General features: G+C 37.8%; 1 protein-coding gene across 2 annotated transcripts in view; it reads left to right on the top strand.

Moving 5' to 3' along the window:
- Positions 1-15,451, top strand: part of TMTC2 (transmembrane O-mannosyltransferase targeting cadherins 2) — a 416,762-nt gene that overhangs the window by 313,543 nt on the left and 87,768 nt on the right. For both annotated transcript variants that reach the window (XM_070370955.1, XM_070370956.1), the window contains exon 9: positions 11,308-11,389. In XM_070370955.1, the coding sequence (XP_070227056.1) occupies positions 11,308-11,389 (82 nt within the window). The remainder of the gene's footprint in view (positions 1-11,307; positions 11,390-15,451) is intronic.

Below are 15,451 nucleotides of genomic sequence, written 5' to 3'. Positions count from 1 at the left end.
CCCGCTTATTTCATTTAGCCATGGATCATGAAATATCTGGTGGTTTAAATACTTTCTACAAAATCATTTTAATAGATACATATTTCCTTGAAATGGCATGTGGTTAACCAAGTCCATGCTGGTAGACACTGAATTTGTATAAACAATGCTGTAATGAAAATAAATAGCTACCTCTTGGAATTTACAGGTATTTCCTTAGTACAAATAACAAGAGATAAAATTGTTTAGCCAAGTGTATCTGTGACTTAAAAGTTTTGAGGCATAACAAATTGCTTCCGGGAATATCTTACTGTCTTTTTCTGTCCTTTAGCTATGTGCTAGCTGAGTGCAGTTTCTAATGAGCCATCAGGAATACTGAGGTCTGTAATTTGGGAGCAATGTTTCTAATAGATGATTAATATCTCAATGCATTAATTTACCTTTTAGGTAAATTGAATATTGAGTAAATGTAACATACCTTTTTTAGGGATATCGACCCTTATATTTTGTTATTAACAAGCTGCTGATTTGTGCCTGTTGCTCAGGTAACACGTTTGGCATTGAAGCCAGAATACCAGCTGCATATGGCTGCTGCACTATAACTTCTTCAAATGAAATTCAGTCTGCTGCAGTCTTTTATCCCACTTTGTCTGCCATTTCATTTCAACCAGTTTTGCGGCCTCCTCCCGTCCAAAGGTTCACCTAAATCTGAAGGCTTATTGGTATTCAGAAAGCTAGGAAGTGATTAAATGCATTCTTTTTAATGACTGAGTAATACTCCATCGTGCATTTGAATCAGTTCTAATGAGGTGAATGAAACTGGAGCCTATTATACAGAGTAAAGTAAGCCAGAAAGAAAAACACCAATACAGTATACATCAGATCAGATCAGTCACTCAGTTATGTCTGACTCTTTTTGACGCCATGAATCGCAGCACGCCAGGCCTCCCTGTCCATCACCAACTCCCGGAGTTCACTGAGACTCACGTCCATCAAGTCAGCGATGCCATCCAGCCATCTCATCCTCTGTCGTCCCCTTCTCCTCCTGACCCCAATCCCTCCCAGCATTTTCCAATGAGTCAACTCTTCACATGAGGTGGCCAAAGTACTGGAGTTTCAGCTTTAGCATCATTCCTTCCAAAGAAATCCCAGGGCTGATCTCTTTCAGAATGGACTAATTGGATCTCCTTGCACTCCAAGGGACTCTCAAGAGTCTTCTCCAACATCACAGTTCAAAAGCATCAATTCTTCGGTGCTCAGCCTTCTTCACAGTCCAACTCTCACATCCATACATGACCACAGGAAAAACCATAGCCTTGACTAGATGAACCTTTGTTGGCAAAGTAATGTCTCTGCTTTTGAATATGCTATCTAGGTTGGTCATAACTTTCCTTCCAAGGAGTAAGCGTCTTTTAATTTCATGGCTGCAGTCACCATCTGTAGTGATTTTGGAGCCCAGAAAAATAAAGTCTGACACTGTTTCCACTGTTTCCCCATCTATTTCCCATGAAGTGGTGGGACCGGGTGCCATGATCTTCGCTTTCTGAATGTGGAGCTTTAAGCCAACTTTTTCACTCTCCACTTTCACTTTTATCAAGAGGCTTTTGAGTTCCTCTTCACTTTCTGCCATAAGGGTGGTGTCATCTGCATATCTTAGGTTATTGATATTTCTCCCGGCAATCTTGATTCCAGTTTGTGTTTCTTCCAGTCCAGCGTTTCTCATGAGGTACTCTGCATATAAGTTAAATAAACAGGGTGACAATATACAGCCTTGACGTACTCCTTTTCCTATTTGGAACCAGTCTGTTGTTCCATGTCCAGTTCTAACTGTTGCTTCCTGACCTGCATATAAATTTCTCAAGAGGCAGATCAGGTGGTCTGGTATTCCCATCTCTTTCAGAATTGTCCACAGTTTATTGTGATCCACACAGTCAAAGGCTTTGGCATAGTCAATAAAGCAGAAATACATGTTTTTCTGGAACTCTTCTTGCTTTTTCTATGATCCAGCGGATGTTGGCAATTTGATCTCTGGTTCCTCTGCCTTTTCTAAAACCAGCTTGAACATCAGGAAGTTCACGGTTCACATATTGCTGAAGCCTGGCTTGGAGAATTTTGAGCATTACTTTACTAGCGTGTGAGATGAGTGCAATTGTGCGGTAGTTTGAGCATTCTTTGGCATTGCCTTTCTTTGGGATTGGAATGAAAACTGACCTTTTCCAGTCCTGTGGCCACTGCTGAGTTTTCCAAAGTTGCTGACATATTCAGTGCAGCACTTTCACAGCATCATCTTTCAGGATTTGGATACATATATATATATATGGAATTTAGAAAGGGGGTAACGATAACCCTGTATGTGAGACAGCAAAAGAGACACAGATGTATAGAACAGTCTTTTGGACTCTGGGAGAGGGAGAGGGTGGGATGATTTGGGAGAATGGCATTGAAACATGTATAATATCATATAAGAAACGAATTGCCAGTCCAGGTTCGATGCAGGATACAGGATGCTTGGGGCTGGTGCACTGGGATGACCCAGAGGGATGGTACGGAGAGGGAGGTGGGAGGGGGGTTCAGGATGGGGAGCACATGTACATCTGTGGCGGATTCATGTTGATGTATGGCAAAACCAATACAATATTGTAAAGTAATTAGCCTCCAATTAAAATAAATAAATTTAAATTAAAAAAAAATAAAGAAAGCTAGGAAGGAAGCTGCCCAAGTCAACCGGGTCTGAGCTAATTCCTCACCCTGAAGTATGATGGCTCTGCAGTGGGACCGGGGATGGGTTTCAGGGAAGCCTTGTTCAGGTCTGGGAGTTGTGTTTCTGGGCACCAGCCTTGCCCAGGCAGGCCCCAGAGCCATACCTCCCTGCTGAGGTCTCAACACTTCTTCTGGATGCTACCCTTGTCCCCACTGGCTGCCCTTAATTTGACATATGTTTAGGCTTAATGACATATTCCAAGTGTCTATGAAGTGGCTTCTGCTTTGGGACATTTAGGAAAGAGATCACAAAAGACCTGAGAATTATAGAAGGTGAAACTTGAGGCATAATTCAGTGAGAACCACAAACTATTATCATTAACCTGTTTAGCCACATTCTTTTTTTTTTTTTGTAGCATTATTCTTCTATTTTTAAAACTTTCTAGAAGAAATAGTATTCTGCCCCTAAAAAATGAACGTCATCATCAGATTTTGGGTCCCTGATGATTTGATGGTAAATACTGTAGTAGTATAATAATAAAGCATTTCATTCTGAAGGTTATCATTGTCCTTACCCCTTCACTTTGCCTTTCATTAGGGTTACCTCTGGCTGATTATGCATAATGACTTAGAGAGGGACTTTAGAACTAAATGGTTTGATGTAAATCATCTTCATTAGTAAGATTTAATTCAATTGTTAGATTTTTTTTTAATGATCTATTTCTTATGAGGAGAAAATGTTTTATATCCTGAAGACACTTCATATATAAATAATAATGTTAAGATGTACTGTCAAGCAATGCTTCTTCTGTTTGTAAATGAGGACCTCCACAAATTATTTTTCCAAGGCTGTTTTATTGCTTTTCCTCTTGCACTCAAACTATAATGCAGGTGCAAACAACACATTTACTAAACTATGTATAAGCTTTTTGGCTTCCCAGGTGGCACAGTGGTAAAGAATCCACCTGACAATGAAGGAGACGCAAGAGACGTGGGTTCAATCCTTGGGTGGGTAAGATCCCCTGGACTGGGAAATAGCAACCCACTCCAGTATTCTTGCCTGGAAAATTGCATGGACAGAGGAGCTTGGGACTGAGCATGCACACACTAAGTTGCATATACGCTTTTGCATGCTCAGTTGTGTCCAACTCTTTGTGACCCCAAGGACTATAGCCCACTAGACAAAGATTCCCCTGTCTATGGAATTCTTCAGGCAAGAATACTGGAGTGGGTTGCCATTCCCTTCTCCAGGGGAGAACCCAGGTCTTCTGCAGTGCAGGCAGATTCTTTACTACCAGGGGAGCCCATATAAGCTTTTAGATCCATTTTATTGGCTGCTTCCCTTTCTTATTTCTTGTACATGTAGATACACATTTGAGTGAGTGACCAACAGTTACCATTGTCAGACATTCCCCCAAAATAAACGCTAAATGTATGAAAGTGACTGCAGGATCACAATTGCAGAAAGAGACTCTTCTACAGTAAACTTAAAGCAGCATCTAAATAGGAGTAGGGTGACCCAAGGAAAATCCTCTGGTTTATTTTTTGTATTATTCCAACTGATGTTACTGGGTTGCCTAGTTGACTCAGTGGTAAAGAATCTGCCTGCCATTGCAGGAGATGCAGAAGACAGGGGTTTGATCCCTGGGTTAGGAAGGTCCTTGGAGAAAGAAATTCAACCCACTTATTCTTGCCTGGAGTCCCATGGACAGAGGAGCCTAGAAGGCTGTATAGTCCACGAGATTGCAAAAAAGTTGGATACGACTGAACACCCATGCCCACAACTGGTGTTCCTACCAATGCTGAAGACACAAGTAATCCCTTATTGGGATATAAATATTTGGATGAGAATCAGGCTAGTCTGAGGACCACTTTTTATGGTTTATCAGGAGGCTTGGGTTCAATCCCTGAGTTGGAAAGATTCCCTGGAGGAGGGCACAGCAACCTACTCCAGTATTCCTATCTGGAGAATCCCCATGGACAGTGGTGCCTGGCAGGCTACAGTCCATGGGGTTGCAAAGAGTTGGACACAACTGAGTGACTAAGCACAGCACAGACCTTAGCTCATGTGACAGTTTCCATATGTAAAGTGGAGAAATTACTGCTTTATTCATAGCTCTGTAGTTTACTGAAAATGTGACCACGTGAATAACTAAAGAGTTACTATATGCTATTAAGTTATGTACAAGAAAATAGTGGTAGCCTGTTCATTTGTTGACTGATCATTATATTTATAGAATATTTGGATGACTATAGAAGAAAAAGTAAAGTCTTAAGGGAGTAATCTAGTTTAGAGGACAAGATTAGTATGCTACTTACATTACAAATATATATATGCAAGAATGTAGAATCTTGATATTTTCAGGTCATTCAGTAAAATAGCAGTTCTAAGCTATGACATCAAAACACACGTGTGTAGGGTGGTAGATATAATGAGTGATTTGCTACTAAAAATAAGTAAAAAAAATTGGTGTATGATTAACATTTTTTAAAAATGAGACAGTTCAAGCTGAAGCCATTGATAGTATATAATTCTCTCATGTTTAATATTCCTGAGTGCTTCCTTAAGCAGGAGCTCCAGGTTTGGGAGGAATTGTGTATGTGTAAATATTACTATGTAAGTATCTATTTTTATATTCCTTTATTTTGTAGTTGGAAAAAGCATTGATCAGCTGTCAAAAGAGATGCTCTTTACCTTGTATACCTGCTCAGGTGGGTGCCTGTTTCTGAGCAGGGAACGTAGCATCCAGTTTAATTAGAAAACAAAATAAATGTGCTGCCAACTAATCATATGCTGTAAAACAGGCTACCTAAACTTTACTGAATATTTACATTAATGTTTTACTGCTGCCAATCAGAAGAGGACCTGACCAAGCCTAGTTCCGTTTGAGGATGCTTTTTTTCATGAATTTAAATGATACTAATCTTGAGTCTGTGTTTTTCATACTCAGTAAAGTGCTGCAAACTTTATAAGTAAGTCGAGAAATCTGAAATCTATAGTAACATTGAAGATGTGAGCTGGAAGAGTCTTTTATTGGAGGAAGGGGAAAGTGATAGGAATGGGAGACATTTTAAAGGAAAATTGTGAAGTTTAGTTTCCACCATGACATGAAGTTCTACAAAGTGTTTTTGAATTTTGGTAATTAGGAACCAGATAGTGGGCCTTCAAGGTGGAAAGGATGATTTTTTTTTTTTTTTTTTTTTTTGAGGAGATAGGAGAAAAATCAAAGAATGTCAGAGCTTTCTATGCTGCCAAGTAAAAACCCATCTTTCTCCTTTGATCACTGTTTACTCAAGTGCCAAATTATGAGGAAATTAAAAATCTCAGACGATTATATAAAATTGCTGAAACCGGTAATATCCACTTGACTTAACGATTTTTAGCAACCCCTCAAAATTGGTATTATGTTCATCTTTCCAAGTGAGGAAAAAGAGGTTCAGAGATGTTACAAAAGATACTCAGCGTCACACAGCTAAATAAACTGAGGCAAAAAGATTCAAACAGAGGCTTGTTCGGCTCCAGGCCAGATCCCTCAATGAGAATCAGAGAAAGTCATTGTTAGCCCTCAGTTCTCTGCGGCTGACTCCCTTGCTTATTGGGTTACTTGTTTTCTATGTACTTCCTGCAACTCGGACTTGCAAGGGACACTCTGTGTGGTTCAGTTGAGTGGTTATATACTTACTACTTAGTACAGCACAAGGAATTCAATAAAATTTTAACTTAAAAAAACAAATGAATATGCCAATAAGTATGGACCTGGCAGTGGAAACTGAGCCACTCCACTCACATTTCCCTTATTTGTCACACTGACCACAGTCCCTTTTTCTTGGTTTTCTCAAACACCACAAGTGTCCAAACACCCCAAACAATACACGCAATGAGTAAGGATGGTTGATATGAGGGGTTTTGTATAACCAGAGGCTATTCCATAATGCTTGCTTGTAGAAATGCTGACATAATCTAAACGATGCCAAGAAAAAACCTGCTGAGACATGATTTTTTCTTCTTCTCTACTTTTTTAACCAAAGTTCCTCTAAAACAGTAATAGTGAAAAGAGTAAACTTGATTAAACTTAGTGTTACCTCCCTACTACCCTTCCTATGATCCAGTGATATGTGTGTTTGGTTGGCTTATGCATCTGGCTGAATCTTGAATTTTATATACTCTCCTGAGACTTTTATTTTCCATATAATTTGGCACTTGACTAAAAAGTGATCAAAGTAGAAAGATGGGTTTTTACTTGGTGGTTTGCTACTTCCCACAAAAAAGAATGTTCTGGCCTTCAATATATTTGTTTTGCATCTAGGAGGTGGTAGGGCTCACTGTCTTTTAATCACTGGGTTCATTTGAGTAACCTGAGATGACTGGCCTTTGAATTTTGATTTATTTTTTAAACCTATATACTGTTGCTTTAGCTCAGTCAGTAAAGAATCTTCCTGTGATGCAGGAGACCTGGGTTCAGTCCCTGGCTCTGGAAGATCCTCTGGAGAAGGAAATGGCAACCCACTCCAGTATTCTTGCCTGGAAAATCCCATGGACAGAGGAGCCTGGTGGGTTATAGTCCATGGGGTCGCAAGAGTCGGTCATGACTGAGCAACTACACCACCCCACTGCTGCTTGGCCAGTGGAGTGTACACGTGAGGATTCTACTACACTGCTTACTGTGACAGTGATAAGTGAGCCACTCTCTTCTCTTCTGTCCTTAAAACTTAAGTGGAAGAAAGTTCACAGATGCCTTTATGTTTTTGTATAAAACATTTGTCCAGACTCTTTATCAATGATAGTTTTCATTTTGTATCTTTCTTTTATTATCTTGTGCAAGTTCTTCCTATCTTATTTTCCAGTGATGATTTAAAGACTGACCAAGTGTTTTGAGGCTCTGAATAAAGCAAGATACAGTCTTTGTCATTCAGAACTCTGTATTTTATTGCATACTATGGACGTATATATATATATATATATATATATATGCAGAGTACATCATGTGAAATACCAGGCTGGATGAATCAGGAGCTGGAATCAAGGTTGCTGGGAGTAATATCAACGGGTTCAGATATGCACATGATGCCACTCTAATGGCAGAAAGTGAAGAGGAACTAAAGAGCCTCTTGATGAGAATGAAAGAGGAGAATGAAAAAGCTGGCTTAAAACTCAGTATTCAAAAAACTGAGATCATGGCACCCGTCCCATCACTTCATAGCAAATGAAGGGGGAAAAAGTGGAAGCAGCGACATTTTATTTTCTTGGACTCCAAAATTGCTGCAGATGGTGAATGCAGCCATGAAATTAAAAGATGCTTGATCCTTGGAAGAAAAGCTATGACAAACCTAGACAGCATATTAAAAAGCAGAGTCATCACTTTGCAGATGAAGGTCTATATATTCAAAGCTACGGTTTTTCCAGTAGTCATGAATGAATTCACATGAGCGCTGGACACTAAAGAAGGCTGAGCGCTGAGAATTAATGCTTTTGAACTGTGGTGTTGGAGAAGACTCTTGAGAATCTCTTGGACAGCAAAGAGATCAAACCAGTCAATCCTAAAGGAAATCAAATCTGAATATTCAATGAAGGACTAATGCTAAAGCTGAAGTTCCAGTACTTCGATCATCTGATGCAAAGAGCCAACTCAGTGGAAAAGACCCTGATGCTGGAAAAGTTTGAGGGCAGGAGAAGAAGAGGGCAACAGAGGATGGGATGATTGGATGGCATCACCAACTCAATGAATATGAATTTGAGCAAACTCCAAGAGATAGTGGAGGACAGAGAAGCCTGTCCATGGGGTCACAGAGTTGGACACAACTTAGCGACTGAGCAATAACAACACTCTACAAATAAAATAAGTTAACATTTATTATAAGCATAGAATATGCCTATCTACTGTAACAACTATTCATGTGTATCCTTTCAGATAAATCTGTAATTACATGAAATAGATTTTATTATCATCATACTAAAAAATAATAAATGCTCGTTTTAGAGCAGTTTTAGGTTTACAAAAAAAATTGAGCAGAAGATATAGAATTGGTATATAGTCTCTTATCCTCCTACACTTCTCTGGTTGTGTTAACTTGAACTTGTCTTGTACATGTGACAACTGATGAGCCAATCAGATCAGATCAGATCAGTTGCTCAGTTATGTCTGACTCTTTGCGACCCCATGAATCGCAGCACGCCAGGCCTCCCTGTCCATCACCAACTCCCGGAGTTCACTCAGACTCATGTCCATCGAGTCAGTGATGCCATCCAGCCATCTCATCCTCTGTCGTCCCCTTCTCCTCCTGACCCCAATCCCTCCCAGCATCACAGTCTTTTCCAGTGAGTCAACTCTTTGCATGAGGTGGCCAAAGTACTGGAGTTTCAGCTTTAGCATCATTCCTTCCAAAGAAATCCCACGGCTGATCTCCTTCAGAATGGACTGATTGGATCTCCTTGCACTCCAAGGGACCCTCAAGAGTCTTCTCCAACACCACAGTTCAAAAGCATCAATTCTTCAGCGCTCAGCCTTCTTCACAGTCCAACTCTCACATCCATACATGACCACAGGAAAAACCGTAGCCTTGACTAGACGAACCTTTGTTGGCAAAGTAATGTCTCTGCTTTTGAATATGCTATCTAGGTTGGTCATAACTTTCCTTCCAAGGAGTAAGCGTCTTTTAATTTCATGGCTGCAGTCACCATCTGCAGAGATTTTGGAGCCCAGAAAAATAAAGTCTGACACTGTTTCCACTATTTCCCCATCTATTTCCCATGAAGTGATGGGACCGGTTGCCATGATCTTCGTTTTCTGAATGTGGAGCTTTAAGCCAACTTTTTCACTCTCCACTTTCACTTTAATCAAGAGGCTTTTGAGTTCCTCTTCACTTTCTGCCATAAGGGTCGTGTCATTATTCCTTAAAGGCCATAGTTTACATTAGGGTTCACTCTTTGTGCTGTGTATTCTATATGTTTTTGACAAATGTAGAATGACATGTTATCTGTCATTACAGTACTATACAGAATAGTTTCATTGCCCTAAAAAATCTTCTGTGCTCCACCTGCCTTGTTTTTTTGTAATAGAGAAAGTTATAACTAATAGATTTTCAAAATTATTCTCCAAGGGTCATTTAGCTACAAAAGTGTGAGAGCTGCTCTGCCTCCTGAAATCTGTGCTCTTAACTCATATCATAGACTGCCTAATTCATCAGAATTATTTAATCACTTAGGGGATCCTATCTTGATAAGATTCTTGCTAATTCTTACTAACTTCAACAAAGGGTAATATGTATAGCAAGTATTTTGCTTGTGCTTTCCTTTGAAGTTAAAACACTGTGAGAAATCTCGCAGGAGAATTTTTAATGTTTAATTATTGGATATTTGACAAAATGTTTCTTATAAATTAAAGAGGAGTTATTGACATAAGTAGCATTAGTAAAGTGAAAGAGAAAGTCAGTGGTCTGATCATATAGTTATCACTAGCTGCTGGAATAATGGGTGAGTAAAAGAGCAATAGAATGAGCTCTTTAAGCAAAATGAATACACAAAAAGGAGAGGTCTTTTGGAGACATGAGTCAAAGTTGCATAAAATGTAGAATATTAGGTTAATCATATACCTCTATCTTTGGAATAATTACCTCCTTAACAGTGGTTTAAAAAATATGTATGTGAAGGGGAAAGAAAAACATCACATGAAGCTAATGTGGTACAGTGTATGAATTAGAAGGAACCATCAGATAAGATTGTTTCTCTTTCTTTAGACCCACAGCTTCCAGGCATCACCCATGACTTGCTTCCACCCAGTTAACATAGATCTTCATTTTACCCTTGACATACAGGACAGGGCTTTTTTAGGAAGCATCTTCTTTGGACTTTTCTCTTACCTTGAGTCACCCCCTTTTTGTTACTCTGTAGGCAGTTTTGGTTCAGAAGCTACAATACGGCAAAGAATGTCTAGTTTTAGAATCTGCCTGGATTATGCTATTAATTCATGAAAAATCAGTTTATTACATATAAGCCTTTGCTCCTACTTTTTGCTTATTTTCGATATTGATGCTAATGTTTACTTAAAACTGTAGATAGGGAGAAGATCTAGCTTTAGACAAAATCCTGATTTACATATGTTGTAGTCCTGAGTGACAGCAGCAAGGATAAGCAGTATTTGCTTGAGATTCAACAAATTGTGACTTAGTTTCTTCCTATATAAAGTAAACATTAGGTCAAAATCATCTCAAAAGCTAAAATGATCATCATTCTTTACAAGGAAGAATGAATGAATGAATGTTGACAATGTAAATTGAAGGGAGAAAATAAAATAGAAAATGAAAACACATTTCCCACCATTCCTTAAAACTCATCCTTTTGGTTTCCATGAAACCATTTTTTCGTTTTTTTCTCCTGCTCTCCTGGTTCTTCTTTGTGACATCTTTGATGGACTCACTCTGTCTCTTCTTCTAATCTTGATGTTTTCCAGGATTCTGACTTCAGTCTTCTCTCTCAACACATTCTGCTCGATCATCCCATTTAGATAAAAACAAAGCACTGCTTTTTGATGATGCATACCAGGTAGACATTAGTCTACTTCATATGGGCTCAGGGGGTGAAGAATCCCTCTCGATGTGCTGCTGAATCATCCATTTTCTCTGTTTTTCAAGGGTCGTAAGAGTGAGGCTGAAAAGTTCTTCTTGAAGGCTATTGAGCTGGACCCCACCAAAGGAAACTGTTACATGCATTATGGTGAGTGCTTGATAGTTTTTTCCATGTCCCCCACAATTACAGTGAATGCTGATACGAGATTCAGGTTGCACTGATAAAGAACACTTTGAGAGGACATTGCCTTCGCCATTGCAGATATAGCCTTGAGCTGTATTCTTGCCTTCGTGTTCAAAGCAGTCATGATACCAAGGGCTATGCCTTATATTTTAGTTATTTTCATAGGACTTCAGTGGTGAAAGGTATTTTCAGTCCCTCCCCACCCCCAGCCCCCAGTTCAGTTTGGAGTTTAAATGAGATCTCATCAGCAAATCATCTCACTCCTTGCCTGATATATAATTAAAATATTAATATTAGTTCTCTTTTCATTCTAAATGATAATATATTGCTCACTGAATGTAATATTTTGAAGTTTTAGAGGCTTACATTTTGGCCACAAAATCTTGGAAGATTTGGAAGTACCCCAGCCTCTAAAGGCCTGAGATTGGGGTCAAGGATAACAACTGTAGACTATAAAGGATGTGTCTTTCACTGGGTTTACCCTCAGTTTATCTTAACCAGTCCAGAATGAACTTATGTAACAAACCTGTTACACTCCACATTGTCGTTAGTGGTGAGTCATGTGTTCCGTGAGGCAGTATATGTAGCTGGTTTGGTATCGGGTAAAATGTACTGATTTCTACCTTATTTGCATTTGCAATAGCTTTCAAGGAGCTGAAAAGCATTTACTTTTGCTGATCCCTGAAAAAGAATTTTTTGACCATTATTGACTTTGATGTGTTAAGTTATTATCAGGTAGTAAACTTAAAGATGAATAGGAATGAAATATCTTGAGGAAATAAAACTAATATATTTGTATAATATTAAATTCCTTCTCCTATTTTCCAGCTAGTAAAAATGAATCAGTGATGGGGTATCACTGATAGCCCATTTTTCACTGAGTGTGGAAAATGAAAATTTTGAAATGGAGGATACACTTAATTAACCATCAGTTCATTTGTTTATTTATATTGTGTGTATATGTTTATAAATGTAGGGTTGTGATGATATTTTATCTTTTCAGCATAGCACAGCATGTAATTTGATGCAACTAACTGCATCACCACCCCTGACTTTCTTTCACAATGCAGTTTTATTGCCATGTTAAGATAGTAGTCAACTAATTCAAGTTTACTGCAGAATTTAGTTTATTTTTTTTCAGGTTTTCTTATATGAAGTGTTTTAAATTAGGGTTTTCACATGCATACTATTTTAGGTACCCCTACTGAGCTAAAGTAATTCCCTGATTATTTTCTTGGAGTGCTGAAGGACCTCTTGTCATTTTATGAAATAGATTTTTTTTTAAATCCTATCTTTCTGCTTGCATTTTCTGTACCTCAAACTAATTCTACTTACTGCATCGTCTAAGCTTCTTTCCCATAATTTTATTATATACTTTAGATTTTTCACAGCCAATTCCTTTAAACTTCATCATTGCTTCATTTGAAATGCCACTAGGAAAAAAAAAACTATTAATTAATTTTAAGAGTTAGCTCCCTTATTCTGACTTTTCTGTCTTTACCCACTACTAATCTTTTAATTTATTTTTTATGTTTCAATATTCTCCTGAATTTTTTTTTCCTGGGGTAGTAATAGGGAGTATTACTTGCAAGAGAAATTTTTGGATTTAGTTTTAACAGAAAATGAAATAGATTCTTTATTGTGTATGTTATTAGAAAAATAGTGATAAATGTTCTATAAATGAATGTGTGAAACTAATTCTTCTTAGTACTCTTCGGTTATTTAAAATTTTTTGGCATATAGCCATTATTAGAAGTACATTTGTTTTCTAAGGGAGGGATGACTGCATAATTAAATATGCTTTTATGGATAGTTTCAGTATTTTTCCCCACTCTGGGATAGGAAATGGAAAGGAGTCAAAAAATGAGGCACCAAAAAAGAGTAGTTAAGGCAAAAGAACTACAAACAGACAGGAAGCCCATAACTGACTGCCTGATATTCCTATCTCACTGTGCTCAAGTTATTTTAAAATGTACATTTAAGGGAATATTAACGTTTTTATTTAGAAGAAGTCTGCTTCAAATGAGTAAAATTTAGAACTGAAAAGTTCTTTTAAATTTATCTAATGTAATCTCTGATGTACAAATCAGTAGATTGAAACCTAGGGAGATGAAGGTTTTGCCTAAGTTAATTGTAAGTAACTAAATTTTGGGTCCCTTGATAGCTGTCATTGCTTTTCTCCTATAATACATATTCCATTTCTTTTCACAACGTTGCTAATAGACACAATTAGATAGACCCAAAGCATCTATTGTAGACAGACACAAGGTGGCTGGGTAGGTGGATGGGTATTTTGGATTTGTCAGCCCTTCTGTGCAGTTTTAGAATGTCAAATTCATATAAATCACAACTTAAAATTCTTAGCGGAGTTTTTATTAATTTTAATTTGTATAAGATGCAAAGCACTGTTCTGTTTTCAGAATGGAAGTTGTGCTATGTAGGTAATAAATAGGATGCTGTCCTTTTCAGAAGGTGATGTGATAGGAGGTAGAGTACAAGAATTCTTGAAACCAAATAGGTGAAACATCTTTGAGGAGGTGATATTTGAAATCCAAGCTGATATTTTAAATCTTGCAACTCTTTGAAGAGCCAGAAAGGAGCATTTCAGACAAAGAAACAAAGTTTAAAGGTCACAGGCAAGAACAAGCTTGTGTTCACAGCAAAGAAAGAGGCTACTATGACCAGAGCTTATTAAACCTGATGGAAAGGTGGGAGGAGATGAGACTGGAGAGGAGGCAGAGCTAGAGCCCCCAAGCCCAGGAGGCTTTTGTAACCAAGCTAAGGAGTTCACTTCTTATTTTAAGAGCAATGGAAGGAACCATGTGGTAAGACAGGATTAGAGAAGGATCAGAGTAGCACAAAGAGAACTCGATTGCAGTCTCACAGGCGAGAATGATGGTGGCTTAGGCTGGAGAGTGGTTGTGGGGATGTAAATATTTATAATGAAATTATACATTTACCTTCCTTAGAAAATTCTGAGGTAACTAACAGGAAGGACCTATTTTTCATTTTTGCACCGTCGATATCCAGCATATTACCATATCACAGTAATCACAATAAATGCTGAGCTCAGTCAGTTTTAGACTTGGACACACGTTCCAAAACTGACTGAAAAATTGTTATGTTGAATTTTGTATTACTCTTTGTCCAAGAAGATGCATGCTATGGCTTTTATATCACTTTTTTTCCCACTTACTGGTTGTGAATATTCTTAAGGGTATTTATTATGCCCATGGATTGAATGAATAATGACATGTCAGCTTAAAAATAAAAGTTTAAATGAAATATTAATGTTGAATGAATATTTGCATAATGTAAATGAAATGTTAAATGTTGTTTTGAGTCTTTTTTTTAATGGTTTTGCAAATGATAATGAACATGCCAGCGTGGGTGAGTTTTGTTCTATTGGAAATTTGCCCTGCCTGCTGATTGTGGGGTTTTTTGGTTTTTTTTTTAGCTCATTAATGGTACAGGTGACTTTGGAGTATGCCATCCAGTTGGGACTAGACAGAGGATATTATAGGAATTTATAGTGACTGCAATGGCAATTAGAAGGCAATATTTAAAAGTGTTATTATAATGTTATTTGTGTTTTGAACCCACTAGTTTTATGCCTTGGGTGAAGGAATTACATTAGAGATTGCCATTTTTTCTTCATGTTGACTTTCAGGAAAGAAAGCTAAGAAGATTTATAAAACTGGTTTAATAAGTTAGTTAAAATGTAGCCTATGTGGTACGTATAGTCTCTGGGATTAAGATTCATCTGTAAAGTGAAAATATTGATACGGGCTTCCAAAGTGTTTTCCAACTCATATTTCACATTGTTACTAATATATACTTAATTTCTCACTGGTCTTTCATCAGAAATTTTAAGGAATATAAAAGAAATAGGTTTCAAACTATGCTATTGGTACTAATATAATATATTCATGTCTCATCAAACTTACAGTGAACTTCCATGTCCACATAAAATAAATCATATCTGGTCTTTATAGAATTTAATTTATTAATAAGTGAGCATTTGGT

The sequence above is a fragment of the Bos mutus genome, chromosome 5 (genome assembly GCF_027580195.1).
Source record: "Bos mutus isolate GX-2022 chromosome 5, NWIPB_WYAK_1.1, whole genome shotgun sequence".
Taxonomy (NCBI): domain Eukaryota; kingdom Metazoa; phylum Chordata; class Mammalia; order Artiodactyla; family Bovidae; genus Bos; species Bos mutus.
The sequence above is the reverse complement of the archived record's forward strand: the minus strand, read 5'-3'. Positions and strand labels throughout refer to the sequence as shown.